General features: G+C 44.4%; 1 protein-coding gene across 1 annotated transcript in view; it reads left to right on the top strand.

The window, feature by feature from the left end:
- Positions 1–16,118, top strand: part of drd3 (dopamine receptor D3) — a 53,599-nt gene that overhangs the window by 11,595 nt on the left and 25,886 nt on the right. The window contains exon 3 of the mRNA XM_090189547.1: positions 14,959–15,104. Coding sequence (XP_090045673.1) covers positions 14,959–15,104 — 146 coding nt within the window. The remainder of the gene's footprint in view (positions 1–14,958; positions 15,105–16,118) is intronic.

Below are 16,118 nucleotides of genomic sequence, written 5' to 3'. Positions count from 1 at the left end.
TCCACAGTATGGCTTGTTATATTGTTGTATTAAAGACCTGACTGGGTCCAGGACCCCACAGTATGGCTTGTTATATTGTTGTATCAGAGACCTGACTGGGCCCAGCATCCACGGTATGGCTTGTTATATTGTTGTATCAGAGACCTGACTGGGTCCAGCATCCACGGTATGGCTTGTTATATTGTTGTATCAGAGACCTGACTGGGCCCAGCATCCACAGTATGGCTTGTTATATTGTTGTATCAGAGACCTGACTGGGCCCAGCACCCACAGTTTGGCTTGTTATATTGTTGTATCAGAGACCTGACTGGGCCCAGCATCCACGGTATGGCTTGTTATATTGTTGAATCAGAGACCTGACTGGGCCCAGCTCCCACGGTATGGCTTGTTATATTGTTGTATCAGAACCCTGACTGGGCCCAGCTCCCACGGTATGGCTTGTTATATTGTTGTATCAGAGACCTGACTGGGTCCAGCATCCACGGTATGGCTTGTTATATTGTTGTATCAGAGACCTGACTGGGCCCAGCATCCACAGTATGGCTTGTTATATTGTTGTATTAAAGACCTGACTGGGTCCAGGACCCCACGGTATGGCTTGTTATATTGTTGTATCAGAGACCTGACTGGGCCCAGCATCCACGGTATGGCTTGTTATATTGTTGTATCAGAGACCTGACTGGGTCCAGCATCCACGGTATGGCTTGTTATATTGTTGTATCAGAGACCTGACTGGGCCCAGCATCCACAGTATGGCTTGTTATATTGTTGTATCAGAGACCTGACTGGGCCCAGCACCCACAGTATGGCTTGTTATATTGTTGTATCAGAGACCTGACTGGGCCCAGCATCCACGGTATGGCTTGTTATATTGTTGTATCAGAGACCTGACTGGGCCCAGCATCCACGGTATGGCTTGTTATATTGTTGTATCAGAGACCTGACTGGGCCCAGCATCCACGGTATGGCTTGTTATATTGTTGTATCAGAGACCTGACTGGGTCCAGCACCCCACGGTATGGCTTGTTATATTGTTGTATCAGAGACCTGACTGGGTCCAGGACCCCACGGTATGGCTTGTTATATTGTTGTATCAGAGACCTGACTGGTCCCAGCACCCACAGTATGGCTTGTTATATTGTTGTATTAAAGACCTGACTGGGTCCAGGACCCCACGGTATGGCTTGTTATATTGTTGTATTAAAGACCTGACTGGGTCCAGGACCCCACGGTATGGCTTGTTATATTGTTGTATTAAAGACCTGACTGGGCCCAGCTCCCACGGTATGGCTTGTTATATTGTTGTATCAGAGACCTGACTGGGTCCAGCATCCCACGGTATGGCTTGTTATATTGTTGTATCCGAGACCTGACTGGGCCCAGCATCCACGGTATGGCTTGTTATATTGTTGTATCAGAGACCTGACTGGGCCCAGCTCCCACGGTATGGCTTGTTATATTGTTGTATTAAAGACCTGACTGGGTCCAGGACCCCACAGTATGGCTTGTTATATTGTTGTATCAGAGACCTGACTGGGCCCAGCATCCACGGTATGGCTTGTTATATTGTTGTATCAGAGACCTGACTGGGCCCAGCATCCACGGTATGGCTTGTTATATTGTTGTATCAGAGACCTGACTGGGCCCAGCATCCACGGTATGGCTTGTTATATTGTTGTATTAAAGACCTGACTGGGTCCAGGACCCCACGGTATGGCTTGTTATATTGTTGTATCAGAGACCTGACTGGGTCCAGCACCCCACGGTATGGCTTGTTATATTGTTGTATCAGAGACCTGACTGGGCCCAGCACCCCACAGTATGGCTTGTTATATTGTTGTATCAGAGACCTGACTGGGCCCAGCACCCACGGTATGGCTTGTTATATTGTTGTATCAGAGACCTGACTGGGCCCAGCATCCACGGTATGGCTTGTTATATTGTTGTATCAGAGACCTGACTGGGTCCAGCACCCACAGTATGGCTTGTTATATTGTTGTATCAGAGACCTGACTGGGTCCAGCTCCCATGGTATGGCTTGTTATATTGTTGTATCAGAGACCTGACTGGTCCCAGCACCCACGGTATGGCTTGTTATATTGTTGTATCAGAGACCTGACTGGGTCCAGCACCCACAGTATGGCTTGTTATATTGTTGTATCAGAGACCTGACTGGGTCCAGCATCCACGGTATGGCTTGTTATATTGTTGTATCAGAGACCTGACTGGGTCCAGCACCCACAGTATGGCTTGTTATATTGTTGTATTAAAGACCTGACTGGGTCCAGGACCCCACGGTATGGCTTGTTATATTGTTGTATCAGAGACCTGACTGGGTCCAGCTCCCACGGTATGGCTTGTTATATTGTTGTATCAGAGACCTGACTGGGTCCAGCACCCACGGTATGGCTTGTTATATTGTTGTATTAAAGACCTGACTGGGCCCAGCATCCACGGTATGGCTTGTTATATTGTTGTATCAGAGACCTGACTGGGTCCAGCTCCCACGGTATGGCTTGTTATATTGTTGTATCAGAGACCTGACTGGGTCCAGCACCCACGGTATGGCTTGTTATATTGTTGTATCAGAGACCTGACTGGGCCCAGCATCCACGGTATGGCTTGTTATATTGTTGTATCAGAGACCTGACTGGGCCCAGCATCCACGGTATGGCTTGTTATATTGTTGTATCAGAACCCTGACTGGGCCCAGCATCCACGGTATGGCTTGTTATATTGTTGTATCAGAGACCTGACTGGGCCCAGCATCCACAGTATGGCTTGTTATATTGTTGTATCAGAACCCTGACTGGGCCCAGCATCCACGGTATGGCTTGTTATATTGTTGTATCAGAGACCTGACTGGGCCCAGCACCCACGGTATGGCTTGTTATATTGTTGTATCAGAGACCTGACTGGGTCCAGCATCCACGGTATGGCTTGTTATATTGTTGTATCAGAGACCTGACTGGGCCCAGCACCCACAGTATGGCTTGTTATATTGTTGTATCAGAGACCTGACTGGGCCCAGCACCCACGGTATGGCTTGTTATATTGTTGTATCAGAACCCTGACTGGGCCCAGCACCCACAGTATGGCTTGTTATATTGAGGTATCAGAACCCTGACTGGGCCCAGCACCCACGGTATGGCTTGTTATATTGTTGTATCAGAGACCTGACTGGGCCCAGCACCCACAGTATGGCTTGTTATATTGTTGTATCAGAGACCTGACTGGGTCCAGCACCCACGGTATGGCTTGTTATATTGTTGTATCAGAGACCTGACTGGGCCCAGCACCCACAGTATGGCTTGTTATATTGTTGTATCAGAGACCTGACTGGGTCCAGCACCCACAGTATGGCTTGTTATATTGTTGTATCAGAGACCTGACTGGGCCCAGCACCCACGGTATGGCTTGTTATATTGTTGTATCAGAACCCTGACTGGGCCCAGCTCCCACGGTATGGCTTGTTATATTGTTGTATCAGAGACCTGACTGGGCCCAGCATCCACGGTATGGCTTGTTATATTGTTGTATCAGAACCCTGACTGGGCCCAGCACCCACGGTATGGCTTGTTATATTGTTGTATCAGAGACCTGACTGGGCCCAGCATCCATGGTATGGCTTGTTATATTGTTGTATTAAAGACCTGACTGGGCCCAGCTCCCATGGTATGGCTTGTTATATTGTTGTATCAGAGACCTGACTGGTCCCAGCACCCACGGTATGGCTTGTTATATTGTTGTATCAGAGACCTGACTGGGTCCAGCACCCCACGGTATGGCTTGTTATATTGTTGTATCAGAGACCTGACTGGGCCCAGCACCCACGGTATGGCTTGTTATATTGTTGTATCAGAGACCTGACTGGGCCCAGCATCCACGGTATGGCTTGTTATATTGTTGTATCAGAGACCTGACTGGGCCCAGCATCCACGGTATGGCTTGTTATATTGTTGTATCAGAGACCTGACTGGGCCCAGCATCCACGGTATGGCTTGTTATATTGTTGTATCAGAGACCTGACTGGGCCCAGCATCCACGGTATGGCTTGTTATATTGTTGTATCAGAGACCTGACTGGGCCCAGCACCCACAGTATGGCTTGTTATATTGTTGTATCAGAGACCTGACTGGGTCCAGCATCCACGGTATGGCTTGTTATATTGTTGTATCAGAGACCTGACTGGGTCCAGCTCCCACGGTATGGCTTGTTATATTGTTGTATCAGAGACCTGACTGGGCCCAGCATCCACGGTATGGCTTGTTATATTGTTGTATCAGAGACCTGACTGGGTCCATCACCCCACGGTATGGCTTGTTATATTGTTGTGTTTGTGTACTAAGGAACATGTAAATAAAGACACTTTCTTTAGGTTGAGGTCTTTCATCAAGGTAAGTGTATCCATTCAAAGTTGGCTTTAGTGGGAGTGACCATAGAATTATATGGGAGTGAGTAAAGTATTTGTCATCTGACTATGTCCTTTGCTAGCAAAAAATATTTCCCCTTGTCCTCACTAGTAAATGTTTAGATTTTTTTTACCCTTTTTTACCAGGTAAGTTGACTGATAACACATTCTCATTTACAACAACTACCTGGGGAATATTTACAGGGGAAGAGTTAACACAGCCGCAAAGTAATAATTATGGCTAAACCCCACCCATTTCCACAATTTATCTTCTTAAAATGTTATTTTAACCTGACCTTAACCTTAACCCTAACCTTAACCACAATGATAACATTATGCCTAAACCTAACCTTAAATGAACACCAATACATTTTTTTTCATACATTTTTATGATATAGACAACTTTGAATTTGTGGCTGCGCTATCTAGTGGAAACCATTCCCCTTGGCCTCACGGGAGAAAAACACAACAGCTCCTACCTTCCAGCTAGCTAATTAGCAAAGGACATAGCTAGCAAGCGAACAACAGCTCCTACCTTCCAGCTAGCTAATTAGCAAAGGACATAGCTAGCAAGCTAAATGCTCCACCAAGAAGAAGAAAGACTACATCCTTAAAATCTGTGGTCAATATGTGTTGCGCTTGTGTGGAATACTATCCCAATGAGAGTTACAAACACAATCTCTTTATTGCCAAGACTCATTGGGGAAGATGTTTTGGGGGATTAAGGTTATGATTAGGTAAGAGTTATGATTATGGTCAAGGTTAGGGTAAGGGCAGGGGTTAAATCAAATCACATTTGAATGGACACATTAACACATATTTAACAGATGTTATTGTGGTGTAGCGAAATGCTTGTGTTCTTAGCTCCAACAGTGCAGCAGTATCTAACAGTGCAGTAGTATCTAAACATTATTCATAACAATACATACATCTAAAAGTAAAATAATGAAATTATGAAATACATAAATATTACATTGAGCAATGTTTGAGTGGCATTGCCTAAATACAGTAGAATATGACACAGTATATACAGTACATATGAGATGAGAAAAGCAGTATGTAAACATTATTTAAACATTATTAAAGTGACTAGTGATTGATTCCATGTCTATGTTTATAGGGCAGCAGCTTCTAAGGTGCACGCTTGTGGAACCAGGTGGAAGGCAGCTAGTGATGGCTATTTAACAGTCTGATGGCCTTGAGATAGAAGCTGTTTTTCAGTCTCTCGGTCCCAGCTTTGATGCCCCTGTACTGACCTCGCCTTCTGGATGATAGCAGGGTGAACAGGCCCCGGCTCGGGTGGTTGATGTCCTTAATGATCTTTTTGGCCTTCCTGTGACATTGGGTGCTGTAGGTGTCCTGGAGGTGGCTCCCCTAAACCCTAACCCTAAGGTTAAGGTTAGGGTTTAGGGCAGGGACGTACCAATGATCCCAGATAGCACAACAGAAAAACGATTAGGGGTAATGTGAATAACGTGACTTCACTAAACCATTAGAACATTTCTGCAACTAACTCCCCCTAACAAGCAACGTTTGAAATATGTTCTACCCTCTTGTGTCTTTGAGTCAGTGACTCTTATCACGGAGCACGTCTATATCATATTCAACATAGTGGGTATGTCACATTTGACATTGGTGATTATGACACACAGTTATGCCACATTAATTAACACTTTATAAAGCATGACATATGGTTATAGATGCTTTGTAATACATTTATGTAGTACTTATGAAGGCGTTATGAAGGATCTATGAAGCCTTTATAAGCTGAATGTTATTGGAAGCGGGACCCAAAACACATAAATGCTGTGGTATTACGCTACATTTGCAGTAAATTAAGTACATTCATGTGAATGCTTAGACTAAAGCGTCAAAACCTTAACTTTTGTAACCCTGCCTTAAACAAAGGCACCAAAAGTACAAACACATTTTCTGCTTTCCACTTTGTTTGCAGTTCTGCAACACACTTTGCACTTTGTTTGCACTTAGTTTACAATTCTGCAAAACACTTGAAAAACACTACACACTGTTTCTTACATTAGACACTTCGATCAAGAATGAAATCTCTCGCAATCATTGGAAAACACTTCTATTCAAAATGTGAAACATACCTGAAATTGGCAACACCCACACACACACATGAAAACATTTATACAGTAATTGAACACCAATTAGTCTGAGCCTCAGCCCTGCAAATAGACCTCCGGTAAGATCACCTCTTTTGTGAGAACTTTCCAAACATGGAGGCAGTGAGAGCGAAAGGAAGAGGAAGAGGTAGAGGAAGAGAAAGAGAGAGAGTAGTAGGAGGAGGACAAGAACAAAGAAGGGGACCAGGCAACGGAGACATATTTCCTATGACATTAGGGCCACTTTGGTGGACCATGTCATAAATCATGGCCTGACGATGAGGGATGCAGAGAGTCCAGCTTACACGGTAGCATCCATAATACTGACATTTAGGCTGGAGAACAGGTATGTCTTCAACTTTCTACACTAGACTGTATGTATGTAATCGTTGCACATCATTCTGCATCACAATACAATGTATGACATACAATATTAGGTCTATGCTCCCTAGTGAACAAGGCACCTGCCTTGCCTGTAGCTTGTAGTTTTGACTGAATGTGTCTGACCCATCCCTCCCCATCCTTGTGTGAAAATGTAGACATTGTAGTTTTGTGTTTTGAGTTACACCATATTCACGGTACAGTGTATGCATTTTCTGTTACAGAGAGTCCTGGACTTTGATGCAGCTGCACAGCCTCATGAGTTCATTTTCATTGATGAAGCTGGATTCAATCTAGCTAAAACAAAGAGCCGTTGTGAATGTCCCTGGGTAGCGCGCAGGAAATATCACTGTGTGAACCGCCATTAGTCTGCAAGGAGTTCTCTATCACCATGCCACCCTAGGTCCCTACAGTACTGCACACATAATCATATTTCTGGATGTACTATATAATGCAGTTGTACAGGGCGGACCAGAGCAGCCCAGGTTTGTGGTCATCTGGGATAATGTTGGTTTCCACCGGGCTGCTCTGGTCAGGGACTGGTTCACCAACCACAATAACTTCACAGTTGTATACTTGCCCCCTTACTCCCCATATCTCAATCCGATTGAGGAATTATTTTCGGCTTGGAGTTGGAAAGTGTATGACCGCCAACCACATGACCGCCTGCCTCTTCTGCAAGCAACGGAAGAGGCAGGCGGAGACATTGAGGTGGGGTCAGTCCAAGGATGGATATGGGGCAAGGAAATATTTCCCCTGTTGCCTAGCCAGGGTTGACACTGCTTGTGATGTGGCTGAGGTGATGTGGCCAGACCCTAACAGAAGGCGGGATCCATAAACCATCCACCCCATCCCTTACAATCCCTTACAATTATATTTTTTGTTTACCATTGCACTGTAATTTTACGGTAATTAATATTGTTTCCGTGAGTTTACAGTAACATATCGTATTGATTACTGTACTGTAATTCTACTTTTTAAAGTTGTTTTGTTGTTGTTGTAATAACCTGCAATGGCAAAAAAACACTTTTGTGTTCATTGAAATGTGAGTAGATGTACTGTACTGGACAATCTTTCACAGAAAGAAGCCTGTATGAGAAAATCAAAAAGGTATACGAAGTACTAAAGACAGCAGTGTTTTGTATGGAGTACATCAATGTGTTGTTGCTGCTTTGAAAGAGTAATTTACAGTTTACAGAATACGTGTTCTCCCCACTGTACCTTCCACCTCCATGTGGAGAAAAAAATCCTAAATCGGGTTTTAGGAAAGGAGAGTATGGGGGTAAGTGCAGGGTGGTAAATTGTGGGTGGGCCTGAAACCATGCTTGCACCATTTGAACATGGTGGAACCTGACATTATTCCACACAATGACATATGTCATGCCATCAGCTCTACAGACCTGATTTAGCCCATCAAGGAAGGTTACATTCGAAAAGCGAATCATGTGGCTGCCTGCATCTCAATATATAGAGTAGAGAGCTTTAGTTAGAACGGGCAAGATGCGTAATCTAAGCAACTTTGACCGTGGTATGATTGTTGATGCAACACATGGTGATTCCAGCATCTCAGAAACAGCTGCCCTCCTGGGATTTTTATGCACTACAGTCTCTAGAGTTTACAGAGAATGGTGCGATAAACAAAACACACTCAGTGAAAGGCATTTCTGTGGGAAAAAACAACTTGTTAATGAGAGAGGTCAGAGGAGAATGTCCAGACTCATTCAAGCTAACAGAAATGCCACAAATACTCAAATAACAGCTGTTTAAAACAGTGGTGTGCAGAAGGGCATCTCTTAACGTACAACACCATGAATAATTCAGGCTGTTGTGGAGGCAAAAGGGGGTCCTACCCAGTACTAGATAGGTGTACCTAATAAAGTGGCACAGTGTACAGTAATGTCAAATCTGAAAACAAGGTCTGGAAAAGTGGTACATGAGACCATAGAAACAGTGTGATAAAGAATGATGATGAAATATGACATACATAGTGGTTCAGTCAAAGTGGTTCATGTTCCACGGTAATTGGTGTCAATGGATCTTGTTATCCTGAAACTTTCATGATCTAAGCACGGAATATTGTTTTTCAGTTTCCATAAAACTATGCATTAAGAGTAATGCAACAGTTACTCATCATTTTGAGCCGTTGTATCAATAGATAGTTAGATCACTGTAATGAAATGAATAGACAGTCATCTCGGATATAATGTGTGAATTGCATTTTGAAATGGTAATACTTTAATGTTAAGTTGTGTTATTTTGAACAGGTGATTTTAGTTCAATGAACAAATGATCTTAGCTTTATGTGTATTATATCCAAGCAATTGGAAAAAGTGTTAAAGTTTTGAAAAATGTGCATTTTGATCAAATAAAATTTTAGTTGTCACATACACATGGTTAGCAGATGTTAATGCGAGTGTAGTGAAATGCTTGTGCTTCTAGTTCCGACAATGCAGTAATAACCAACGAGTAATCTAACCTATCAATTTCACAACAACTACCTTATACACGCAAGTGTAAAGGTATGAAGAATATGTACATAAAAATATATGAATGAGTGATGGTACAAAACGGCATAGGCAAGATGCAGTAGATGGTATCGAGTACAGTATATACATGTGAGATGGGTAATGTAGGGTATGTAAACATTATATAAAGTGGCATTGTTTAAAGTGGCTAGTGATACATTTTTCCATACATTTTTATATTGTTAAAGTGGCTGTAGTTGAGTGAGTATGTTGGCAGCAGCCACTCAATGTTAGTGGTGGCTGTTTAACAGTCTGATGGCCTTGAGATAGAAGCTGTTTTTAAGTCCCTGCTTTGATGCACCTGTACTGACCTTGCCTTCTGGATGATAGCGGGGTGAACAGGCAGTTGCTCGGGTGGTTGTTGTCCTTGATGATCTTTATGGCCTCGGGTGGTGTAGGTGTTCTGGAGGGCAGGTAGTTTGCCCCCGGTGATGCGTTGTGCAGACCTCACTACCCTCTGGAGAGCCTTACAGTTGTGGACGGAGCAGTTGTCGTACCAGGAGGTGATACAGCCCGACAGGATGCTCTCAATTGTGCATCTGTAAAAGTTTGAGTGCTTTTGGTGACAAGCCAAATTTCTTTAGCCTCCTGAGGTTGAAGAGGCATTGCTGCGCCTTTTTCACCACGCTGTCTGTGTGGATGGACCAATTCAGTTTGTCCGTGATGTGTATGCCGAGGAACTTAAAACTTACTACCCTCTCCACTACTGTCCCATCGATGTAGATAGGGGGGTGCTCCCTCTGCTGTTTCCTGAAGTCCACCATCATCTCCTTTGTTTTGTTGACATTGAGTGTGAGGTTATTTTCCTGACACCACACTCCGAGGGCCCTCACCTCCTCCCTGTAGGCCGTCTCGTCGTTGTTGGTAATCAAGCCTACCACTGTAGTGTCATCCTGCAAACTTGATGATTGAGTTGGAGGCGTGTATGGCCACGCAGTCGTGGGTGAACAGGGAGTACAGGAGAGGGCTCAGAACGCACCCTTGTGGGGCCCCAGTGTTGAGGATCAGCGGAGTGGAGATGTTGTTACCTACCCTCACCACCTGGGGGTGGCCCGTCAGGAAGTTCAGTACCCAGTTGCCCATTGCGGGGTCGAGACCCAGGGTCGAGTTTGGAGGATACTATGGTGTTAAATGCTGAGCTGTAGTTGATGAACAGCATTCTCACATAGGAATTCCTCTTGTCCAGATTGGTTAGGGCAGTGTGCAGTGTGGTTGCGATTGCATCGTCTGTGGACCTATTTGGGCGGTGAGCAAATTGGAGTGGGTCTAGGGTGTCAGGTAGAGTGGAGGTGATATGGTCCTTGACTAGTCTCTCAAAGCACTTCATGATGACGGACATGAGTGCTACGGGGGGGGGGGGGGGGGTATTCGTTTAGCTCAGTTACCTTAGCTTTCTTGGGAACAGGAACAATGGTGGCACTCTTGAAGAATGTGGGGACAGCAGACTGGGATAAGGATTGGTTGAATATGTCCGTAAACACACCAGCCAGCTGGTCTGTGCATGCTTTGAGGACGCGGCTGGGGATGCCATCTGGGCCTGCAGCCTTGCGAGGGTTAACACACTTAAATGTTTTACTCACGTCGGCTGCAGTGAAGGAGAGTCCGCAGGTTTTGGTAGCAGGCCGTGTCAGTGGCACTGTATTGTCCTCAGAGCGGGCAAAGAAGTTGTTTAGTCTGTCTGGGAGCAAGACATCCTGGTCCGCGACTGGGCTGGTTTTCTTTTTGTAATCCGTGATTGACTGTAGACCCTGCCACATACCTCTTGTGCCTGAGCCGTTGAATTGCGACTCTACTTTGTCTCTATACTGACTCTTAGCTTGTTTGATTGCCTTGCTGAGGGAATAGTTACACTGTTTGTATTCGGTCATGTTACCGGTCACCTTGCCCTGATTAAAAGCAGTGGTTCGCGCTATCAGTTTCGTGCGAATGCTGCCATCATTCCACGGTTTCTGGTTTGGGAATGTTGTTAGAGCCGATTTGGACATATTTGCACCGAGCTCCATGTACATTTGTGTAAATATAGTAAATAGTAATGTACATGATGAAATATTAGGTACGTACCGTTATGATTTGATTGAGATATATTCATTTGTTATTGTAATTCAGTTTTTGTCCCTTCCTCTTGCCCATTCATTGTATTGTGGTAAGTGTGTTAGGATAAAGGCAGGAAGTCCTTGCTAGATGCGGGAGCGGTATAATTTTTTGACCATACAGACATACATACAGACAGGTCATATTATGTATTTTCCATATCAAGTAATCTATGCTTTAAGTTGATTGGAGAATCATTTCTTTGTTAGATATAAGAATAATAAATATCCCTGGATGTCATTGAATGTTTGGCCGTTTGGAAACCCTGAGTGTGGATTGTATGCGTACCAAACAACCCCGCTTCAGGCCTGGGCAGTGGCTATGGTAAAGAGGAAAGGAAGCCATTACAAATGTTTTAATAGTTGCTGTGGGTACGACATCGCCGATGCACTTGCTAATAAACTCCCTCACCGAATCAGCGTATTCGTCAATGTTGTTGTTTGACGCAATGCAGAACATATCCCAGTCCACATGATCGAAGTAATCTTGAAGCGTGGAAGCAGATTGGTCGGACCTGCGTTGAAAAGACCTGAGCGTGGGAGCTTCCTGTTTTAGTTTCTGTCTATAGGCTGGAGGCAACAAAATGGAGTCGTGGTCAGCTTTTCCGAAAGGAGGGTGGGGGAGGGCCTTATATGCGTCGCGGAAGTTAGAATAACAATGATCCAGGGTTTTACCAGCCCTGGTTGCACAATCAATATACTGATAGAATTTAGGGAGTCTTGTTTTCAGATTGGCCTTGTTAAAATCCCCAGCTACAATGAATGCAGCCTCAGGATATGTGGTTTCCAGTTTACATAGAGTCAAATGAAGTTCGTTCAATGTGTTTGCTTGGGGGGAATATATGCGGCTGTGATTATAATCAAAGAGAATTCTCTTGGTAGATAATGCTGTCGACATTTGATGGTGAGGAATTCTAAGTCAGGTGAACAGAAGGACTTTAGTTCCTGTATGTTGTTATGATCACACCACGTCTCGTTAATCATAAGGCATACCCCTCCGCCCCTCTTCTTACCAGAAAGATGCTTGTTTCTGTCGGGGCGATGCGTGAAGAAACCAGCTGGCTGTACTAACTCCGATAGCGTGTCTCAAGTGAGCCATGTTTCCGTGAAGCAAAGAACGTTACAGTCTCTTATGTCTCTCTGGAATGCTACCCTTGCTCGGATTTCATCTACCTTTTTGTCAAGAGACAGGACAATGGCGAGTAGTATACTCGGGAGCGGTGCGCGATGTGCCCGTCTCCGGAGCCTTACCAGAAGACCGCTTCGTCTGCACGGCGTCGTTGTTTTGGTTCGCGGGCTGGGATCTGATCCATTGCCCTGCGTGGTGGGGGAAACAGAGGATCCGCTTTGGGAAAGTATTCCTGGTCGTAATGATGGTGAGTTGACGTTGCTCTTATATCCAATAGTTCCTCCCGACTGTATATAATAAAACCTAAGATTACCTGGGGTACCAATCATTGGTTGTGAGTTTTGTGTCTAGAGTTGTGTCTAGAGTTTTGTAAAATGACATCAAGGTTCCGAAATTAGTGCCAGAGTGATTGTAAAAAATTGTAAATGGTGCATGTATGTATCATTTTGTTGCAAAAATGCCACTTTGAAAAAGGATTGTTAGGTTTTGATTGCAGAGTTTCATTTTGACATAGAAATGCAATATTTATCTCCAAGTGGCAAGTGGTTTGACACAATGAGCCAAATTCCGCAACAAGTGTGTAAGCAATCGCAAGAAACTGTAATACAATATATTAGGATAAATATATCAAAATATATAGTAAGTGATGACTGACTCTGATACTGTTTGGCTCATGAGAAACACCCACATTTTTTTCATTACGTTTCACGTTTAGTTCAACGCTAAAGTGATCCGAAGTGATCCGAAGTGATCCGAAGTGTTCTGAAGTGTTCCGAAGTGTTTCGAAGTGATCTGAAGTGATTTGCCGTGTTCTGAAGTGATCTGCCGTGAAGTGTTCTGAAGTGATCTGCCGTGTTCTGAAGTGTTCTGAAGTGATCTGCCGTGTTCTTTTTTTTATTTCTTTTTTTTCTTTTTTTATTTTACCCCTTTTTCTCCCCAATTTCGTAGTATCCAATTGTTGTAGTAGCTACTATCTTGTCTCATCACTACAACTCCCTTACGGGCTCGGGAGAGACGAAGGTTGAAAGTCATGCGTCCTCCGATACACAACCAACCAAGCCGCTGCTTCTTTAACACAGCGCACATCCAACCCGGAAGCCAGCCGCACCAATGCGCCGGAGGAAACACCGTGCACCTGGCCACCTTGGTTAGCGTACACTGCGCCCAGCCCGCCACAGGAGTCGCTGGTGCGCAATGAGACAAGGACACCCCTACCGACCAAGCCCTCCCTAACCCGGGCGACGCTAGGCCAATTGTGCCCCACGGACCTCCCGGTCGCGGCCGGTTACGACAGAGCCTGGGCGCGAACCCAGGGACTCTGATGGCACAGCTGGCGCTGCAGTACAGCGCCCTTAACCACTGCGCCACCCGGGAGGCCCCTGATCTGCCGTGTTCTGAAGTGATCTGAAGTGTTCTGAAGTGATCCGAAGTGACACGAAGTGTTCTGAAGTGTTCTGAAGTGATCTGCCGTGTTCTGAAGTGATCCGAAGTGATCCAAAGTGTTCTGAAGTGTTCTGAAGTGATCTGCCGTGTTCTGAAGTGATCCGAAGTGTTCTGAAGTGTTCTGAAGTGATCCGAAGTGACACGAAGTGTTCTGAAGTGTTCTGAAGTGATCTGCCGTGTTCTGAAGTGATCCGAAGTGTTCTGAAGTGATCCGAAGTGACACGAAGTGTTCTGAAGTGTTCTGAAGTGATCTGCCGTGTTCGGAAGTGTTCTGAAGTCATTGCAGGCAATCTCAACGCTGTGCATTAGAGGGAAGTCATTCTCCTCCATCATGTGGTACCTTTCCTGCAGGCTCATCCTGACATGACCCTCCAGCATGACAATGCCACCAGCCATTACGCATTCTTGGCATACAACACAAAGTTGATGAATTTTATCAAAGCTTTCCTTGCCAATTTGCTGAATAGCCAAATTGAGTAATTGTGAAACAATTTCAATATAGAAGTGCTTTATTTGCTGTTCCATTGTGGAACTTGATATCACGCTCATTGGAATTTAATTTGCTTCTTTCTCTTTCTGTTAACTTCTAATTTTTCTAACTTAATTGACCTCTCCCTTTTACAAATTCTCTCTCTCTCCCCATCTGTCTCTTTCTATCTCTCTCTGTCTCTTTCTCAAACACAAACTTCCTCTCTCAGAGTAAGAGATCTTGTCACAGATCAGTATAACCTGACTGATCAATTTCCAGGGTTAGGGTTAGTTAGCATAACCAGTCTGTTTGTGGTGACTGATCCATTTCCAGGGATACGGTTAGGGTTAGTTAGTATAACCCGTTTGTGTGATCCATCTCCAGGTACACAGCGGTGGTGATGCCTGTCCTCTACAACACCACACACAGCTCCAGGAAGCGGGTCTCGGTCATGATCGCGACAGTGTGGATCCTGGCCTTTGCTGTATCCTGCCCCCTGCTGTTCGGATTTAACACATCAGGTGAGACACGTGAGTACAGGTGAGACACACCCACACCCCCTCGCGCCAACACAGTTTGAAATTAACCACTATCCAGTGAGCCCCTATACCCTTTGAAAACTGCCTCCCTAGCCAGTGAGTCAGTTCTTGATTGTAGTGAATGATCTCTATTACTCAGTGTGTGTTGTTTCTCTCCATATGTCAATTAAGTCCAGGCTTTTTCAGAAATTCACCAATTTGTTCACACCAATGTTAGGTCTATGGGGTAATCTATCAGTCTCATTATAATAAACCATATTAAAATCCCCACCAACTATAATCTGACTGGATGGATATTTTCTCAGAGTGATTTGTGATAAGAGATTTGGAGGACTAGAACAGGATCCATACACATTACACAACACAAATCTGTCAATGTGGTTGATGACCGCTACTAGCCAATGTCCATTGGTGTCCATGTGAGTAAACAAAAATGTCCCTTTGAAATTGTGTGCTAAAATTGCAACCCCAGCTGCATGATTAGTCCCGTGGACAAGAAAATGTCACTGCCCCGCTGATTTTTATTAATCTAAATTTCGCATTCGTATTTTTTTTTAGGTATAATTTAAACAAAAGAATTGAACTGCATTGTTGGTTAAGGGCTTGTAAGTAAGCATTTCACTGTAAGACACCTGTCGTATTCAGCGCATGTGACACATTTTATTTGATTGCTTTTTTCCAAAATTAAAGTCCTCTTTGCATGAATGTGTTTCTTGAACGAATATAAGATATAAGATATAGACGAATATAAGATCAGGCGTTCATGATCGAATTGCTGCAAAGAAACCACTACTAAAGAACACCAATAATAAGAAGAGACTTGCTTGTGCCAAGAAACATGAGCAATGGACTTTAGACCACTGGAAATCTGTCCTTCGTTCTGATGAGACTAAATTTGCGATTTTTGGTTCCAACAGCCGTGTCTTTGTGAGACGCAGAGTAGCTGAACGGATGATCTCCGCATGTGTGGTTCGCACCGTGAAGCTTGGAGGAGGAGGTATGATG

Source organism: Oncorhynchus mykiss, chromosome 11 (genome assembly GCF_057628025.1).
Source record: "Oncorhynchus mykiss isolate SJ-2025 chromosome 11, ASM5762802v1, whole genome shotgun sequence".
Lineage (NCBI taxonomy): Eukaryota > Metazoa > Chordata > Actinopteri > Salmoniformes > Salmonidae > Oncorhynchus > Oncorhynchus mykiss.
This window is presented reverse-complemented; position numbering and strand designations above follow the sequence as displayed.